General features: G+C 46.9%; 1 protein-coding gene across 2 annotated transcripts in view; it reads left to right on the forward strand.

The window, feature by feature from the left end:
• Positions 1 to 5791, forward strand: part of LOC123033118 (ATP-binding cassette sub-family A member 10-like) — a 75463-nt gene extending 69672 nt beyond the window's left edge. For both annotated transcript variants that reach the window (XM_044449546.1, XM_044449547.1), the window contains 6 exons: positions 501 to 595; positions 2444 to 2563; positions 3769 to 3909; positions 4351 to 4430; positions 4856 to 4911; positions 5368 to 5791. In XM_044449546.1, coding sequence (XP_044305481.1) covers positions 501 to 595; positions 2444 to 2563; positions 3769 to 3909; positions 4351 to 4430; positions 4856 to 4911; positions 5368 to 5448 — 573 coding nt within the window. In that variant the 3' untranslated portion in view covers positions 5449 to 5791. The remainder of the gene's footprint in view (positions 1 to 500; positions 596 to 2443; positions 2564 to 3768; positions 3910 to 4350; positions 4431 to 4855; positions 4912 to 5367) is intronic.
• Positions 5792 to 6531: the final 740 nt, after the last annotated feature.

Here is a 6531-nt window from a genome sequence, read left to right on the forward strand (position 1 = left end):
CTGTATTGTTCATATGTATTATTAATCTAACTTGATTTTCCCCTAGAAGTGGCTTGAATGCTGGGACCTCGTCTTTAGATCCATGCTTAGCCATGGAGACCCTTGGGTGCCCTTGGGGAAGCTACTTCTTCTCAGTGTCAACTACTTTGCAGGATTGTTGTAGGGTACACTGAGAACATTTCTTGAACGGGAGATGGAATGAAAACATGAATTCCTGTGAAAATAGCTTGTGCAGTTTATGTGCCTCGCTGAACATGGACATGTTTTAGTTTGTTCTCATTCAAATCTTCATAGAGAATTTTCTGTGTTTAATCAGCCAAACAGTTTTCACCACAGATGAAGGTGTTGTCCAGGAGTAGGCTACAAATAAGGGGGTTTGTTTTTGCTTTTTCATTTTTCACGTGTGTATCCTGTACTTCTATAAAATATTAAATGAAATGTTTGAGTAATTTCTTCTCAGTTTATTAATGATTAATATAATCAATTTTCCTTCAATTTAGTTATGCTTTGCAATGAGCTTGCTGGGCAGTCCTACTGTGTTGCTATTAGATGAATCAACTACTGGAATGGATCCCAGGGGAAAGCGCCAAGTCTGGTGAGTGACCTATACCTTAACTATATAACAGAACTGGATTTTTAAAGTAATGATCTTAACAAAACTCATAGTCCAATCCACCATTTCTCTCCTAAATTCCATTTCTGCCTAAATATTTTCTTCATCCACGATACCCAAATCCCATAGGCCCTACATTTTTGTCAGAATGAATACATGGTGTCGGATGGTCTCCCAAGAGAAAATAATTCAGTGCAACATCTCATACCACCCAAGTTATTAGGAATTATTAACGAGCTAATTCATCTTTTTGTACATGATGTATTTCAGGCTTGCCAAGGAGACCCAGTTTCCTTCTGGTGGGTTAATCCCAGTTCCTATCATCCAGTGCCTCCCTGTAAATTCCCAGCATTGGCAACTGGTTCCACTTGCACAGGTTGGGTGGAGGGCAGCATCAGTCATCCTACGTGCTAAGTGCACTGATGCAGTGCAGTATAATTAAATAAAGTGAAGAATAATGCCTTCCCGTGGATCAGAGGAGTTGGGTGCCTTTGCACTTGGCTTCACGCTTGGGGACAAGTGTGCGTGGCCTCATGACCCTCGATAGCCATCCTGACCCTTCACTTATGGACAACACTCCCTGAAAGAGGAACTTGGTCCCAGCAAAACCCAGCCTTTGAAAAGGCAAGAAAAGTGTGTTTGGGCAGCACACCTGATTCTGAGCTGACAGAAAGGCCTGTGAGTGCCTAAGATCCTTTGCGGCAGGAGTGAGGAATCTTCAGGCCATGGGGTAAATCTGCCTTCCCAAGCCCCACCCACACTTTATTTATTTATTTATTTATTTATTAATTAAAACATTTTTATCCCGCCCCATTCGCTGAAGCCTCGGGGCGGCTTACAACAATTAGTTAAATAATTATAATTAAAAATATAAACTTTAAAATAAAATACATATAATATAAAATAAGCCGCCCTGGCCAGATAAAATTCAATAATATTAACATTTAAAATGCTGCTTAAATAAAAAGGGCTTCGCCTGGCGCCGAAAAACAAATAACGACGGCGCCAGGCGGACCTCTCTGGGGAGCGCGTTCCATAACTTAGGCGCCACCGCTGAGAAAGCCCTCCTCCGAGTACCCACCCTCCTAATTTCTTTCATGGAGGGTTCCCGGAGAAGGGCCTCTCCCGCCGATCTCAGGGGGCAGCTGGGCATGTATGGATGTAAGCGCTCCTTCAGGTATCCAGGACCCAAGCCGTTTAGGGCTTTATAGGTCATCACCTAGGGCTTTATGCCCCATCTCCTAGTGCTAGAGGGAGGCAGCCGTTTCCTGCTTAGGAGAGATGAATGCTAGCTCTACTTATGGGTGGATGCTTACTGATGAATGCTCAACAGCTCTCTATCTCCTATTCTAACTTAAATAAATAGAAAGATAAAAATGAGCATACCCCTCCTCCACAAATGCTCTGCTTTACCACATCTTTACTGGCTGCTGTGGATTCCTCTGGAATAGTCCATCAATCAAGACACTTGCTGAAACAGACACGTACCAGCTAACCAAAAAGAGATGCTGGGGCTTGAGGAGATGAAACTCCTCTGGCTCTTTTCCATGAGCAAGAGGTGCAAGCTTTAAAAGCTCCTACCTTCTTCCTTGTTCTTTCCATGAACTCTTTCATGCTGCATCTGGCCTTATAGCTTCAGTTCTTTGGCATCTCCCTCTCCCCCGCTTTATAAATTCTCTTCTGTTGGTACCTCTGTTATCTCCTTTGCCTATTTTTTCCCTTGCGGATTTGGAACTTGAAGTTGAGTACTCCATTCTTCTGCCACTGGACTAACAAAAAATGTTAAGAACAGACCATATTGTCCTCCAATAAATCTTGTGTTGTCTGCAGGAAAACCATTCGTACCATCCTGAAGGACAAGGATCAAGGAGCCATTCTGACAACTCACCACATGGAAGATGCAGAGGCGGTGTGTGACCGAGTAGCCATCATGGTGGCTGGGCAGCTCAGGTGGGCTTCCTCATGCATTCAGTTTTCCAGTTTACTGGGATACTATGAATGGACTGATGAGGCAAAGGAAGATGTGTACAGAATCCTTGGAGAAAGAAGGCACTTGTCTACTGGACTCTGTCATGACCCAAGGCAGGGCACCATTGATTTTCCTGGCTTTTAGAAATAGCCACAGAGAGAATTGCTTGGCGGATAAGAGTAGAGGTGAATGCCTCTTTATGGGAAGGCATGATTGCATCTTACTTGAAAGAGGTGGTGGTAAGACTTTCCTTTAAAAAACAAAACAAAACCCTAAGTCCTACTGTGCTGGATAATTTGTAGTTAGTTTCCAATCCTTGATTCTTGGGCAAGGTACTGTAGCATGCAGTGGCTTCTCAGATACAAGGATTTCTGGGCGATGCGTTTCAATCTAGCTTCAGCCTGGTTATGGAACAGAGATTGCTTTGGTGGATGAGCTACACCGGGAACTGGGCACAGATAGAGTGTCCCTACACCCTTCGGCAGCTTGCCATGCCGTCAAATATGGTATCTTTTTGAGGCATATGTCAAGGAAGGAATTCCTATCTGACATTTCTTGAGGACGCCATCTTCTCCCCAGTGCTATGTACCATGTAGATGAAACTACTGGGAAGGATAGTTCGCAGATTTGAGCTTTGGTGGAACCAGTATGCTGGTGACATCTAGCTCTCTTTCTCATTTCCATCCAAATCCAAGGAAGCTATCTTACTTCTAAGTTGGTGTCTGATGTCAGTGATGGACTGGACGAGGGCAAACATATTAAAGTTTAATCTAGGCAAGACAGTGGTGCTCCTGGTTAGTTGAAAAGGAGTTCAGGGAATAGCGATTTAAGATTATAATTCTAACAAAAAGCCTTCTCCAGATATATCCATAGTAAAAGGCAGAGGAAAGAAATGGTAGTTGATGTGGGTGGCAAAATGATAACAGATGACAGAGAAAAGACAGAATTGCTCAGTTCCTACTCAGACTCAGTCCCAAAAGTAGATCCATTGCCTCCCCAGTGAAGGGAAACACAAGCTGAAGGAGCAGGGTGGCAGCTTGAGACTGCCACGCAAATGGCTAACCAATGGTTAAGGATCTCCTCACTAGCGTGATTGAGCGCCTGCCATAATAGCCAAGGCAGCCTAGGAAACATTAACGCTTCTGTATTGCCTCTTCTGCCGTATGCTGATCCCTCCCTCCCGCAGGTGCCTTGGTTCCATTCAGTACCTGAAGAGCAAATTCGGCAAGAACTACTTGCTGCAAATTAAAGTAAAGGGGCTAGAGCAAGGCGAGCTTCTGAATACTCGGATTCTGCAGATGTTCCCCCAAGCGGCTCGTCAGGAAAGGTAATTTAGTATGTTAGTATTTTCATGTCCTTCTTTGTATTGTGTGTTATACTGTATCCAACACTCCTGAGTGGCAGGGGATCAGCTGGATTAAGAAGATGGGATGAAGCCTCTTCCTTTCACTCTTCCTTCCAGGTCATGTTTATTCGCCCAGGGAGTGAGTCCTGGGGACGAACTCGTATGCCCCCATCCAGCTGGCTTCTGCCTGTGTATCCCGGGCTGAATGCGAGCAGTTCCCTTCCCAGCCCAACAGCCAGTGCTGTACGCAGGGACCTGCTCAGGAGCTGCAGCCTTTGTGATCAGCTGTTCAAGCTGCGTGTGTGTGTATGAGTGTGTGAGAGCGAGCCGGATGCAACCGCTGTGCCTCCCTTCCCTGCCGAGCTGGCTACCCTGCTTGTGCCCCTCAGGACACTGGAGCTGGGCTGTTCTTCCTCCCCTTAGGATCTCCACTCTGTTGGTCTACAAGGTCCCGATGGAAGATGCTCTGCCTCTGTCCAAAGCCTTCTCCATGCTAGAGGAAGGTAGGTCTGCATTGAGCGTATGGACGGAGCATGTGAAGAGACTGTATATGTGCAACGGACCTGTGACTGCTCTGATACCAGACTGATCTAGTCTGCATGGCCCAATCACCCTGGACTTAGGCTGTACGGCAGCAAATGCGGGATGTGGGGATGGGCATTCTCTGTGGAAGGGAGGGGCGTGCAGCTGCAGGAGCAACTGGAAACTGGTGTGTCTGAAATATAATTCCTCTGACTTTGGTGTCATGGGAGACGCTGCCTCAAAAGACAGTAGGGGTATTCGGCTGGTATGCAACATAATGAATCCCCAACAATCGGGGAGGACTGGAGGCAATGTCTGAAGACATGACCTGGCTCCCCACTTAAAAAAGAAGAAGTCCAGTGATGTGACCGGAACACATAATCAATGCACCTTTATGTCCTCACAGCTAAACGAACCTTCAACTTTGAGGAGTACAGCTTTTCTTTGAACACTTTGGAACAGGTACTGTGCTTTTAAAATGTACATAATGGCTCTGTTTGGAGTGGGAATCAGCCCCCCAAGCGGAAGGTATTGATGTGAATGGATGAAAGCCACATCCAGCTTCCGTGCATGGAGTGCAGCTTCTGCCCAGTTGGAACCGACTGCAAAACGGGAGTGCGTGGCCTGCCACAACCCGTGCCAGAGCTGTGCGTACAGAATCTGCTGTGGACGTGAACACTTCAAGCGGTGCTGGTGTAGTTCAAGCCAGCTCCTGGAAATAGCTTTGGGGATCACTGGAGGTAGGGAACCCCTCTCAGCCAGAGGGTTGAATTCTGTTTTGGAGAAGTTCTTCAGGTCCACCCAGTGATGGGTGATGCTGAAGGGAAAGTGGGTGGGGCCAAAAACAGTGGCCTGGCTTATTATGGTTAGACAACTCTTAGATGGCTGAAGAATCTATGTTTTTATTGTATCCCTTAGGTGTTCCTAGAACTCTGCAGGCAGCAAGAGTGGGATAATTGTGATGCAGCCCTGGGCACAACCTTTGAGTGGAAGCAATAGCAGGAGGCTGATGTCTAAGCTACAAGAGGCCTGTTCCAGGGGCAGGCATTTCCGGAAGGGGGGGCTGGAAGCAAGGGGGACACCAAGCAGCTGGGGCAGAGCAGCCCGTCTCCAAGTAACATCGTGCCTAGTCTTGTCCTTCGACTGGACGCCGTTTGGGAAAAGGACACTGCTGTTCATACAGTCCTCTGCATGCAATTCGGTCTCTTTTACGGATACCATATGAACCCTATGTGGAGACAAAATGTTTCTCTGGGTTTCCGCTAGTCCTTGTTTTTCAGGAAATGATAAATACTATATTTACTTCTGTAATAGAATATATAATACATAGCTTGGCATGTAACATTGTACGCTTGGTAAGTTGTCATAAGTGAAAAGTGCAAAAGTCTTGGCTCATTCAAAGGCTACTTACAAATAATATATCATGGTTATGGGGTTTGCAGGGGATGCCATATGAGGTGAGACTGAGGGAACTGGGTCTCTTCAGCCTGGAGAAGAGGAGACTCAGAGGGGATATTTTGGCAACATACAGGTATGTGAGGGGATGTCACACGGAGATGGGTAGAGACCTGTTCTCCCCTGCAGAGGAAGGCAGGATGCGCTCCAACGGAGCAAAGCTCAGGGAGCCATGGTTCCATTTAGATGGCAGGAAGCACTTCCTGACAGTTAGGACCTCGAGGGTATGGAATGGGCTTCCACGAGAGGTCGTTGAGGCTCCATCGGTGCGGGTTTTCAAAGAAAGGCTGGACATGCACATGGTGGGCATGTTGTGAGTGGAGCCAGCTGGTGCCGGAGGTCAGACTAGATGGCCTGGGAGGCCCCTTCTGACTCGCTCTCTTTCTATGTTTCTAAGGAATGGATGAAGACATTGCCAACCCTGGGAGGCATGTAGACACCTAGTGACATCTAGTGGGGGCACAAAATAATTTGTGCCCAACAGCGGAGCAGCCAACACTCCTGCTTCTCTCCCATCCCCAGGACAAGGTGTATGGAAGGCAGCTTATTCTGGGAGCTGAAGTGGAAGATCCCCAGCACCACTCGCACCTGGGAATCCAGGCTAGCCTGCATCCTGCCAGGCACCAC

This window comes from Varanus komodoensis, unplaced genomic scaffold, assembly GCF_004798865.1.
Source record: "Varanus komodoensis strain SLA01 unplaced genomic scaffold, ASM479886v1 scaffold59_1, whole genome shotgun sequence".
Taxonomy (NCBI): Eukaryota; Metazoa; Chordata; class Lepidosauria; order Squamata; family Varanidae; genus Varanus; species Varanus komodoensis.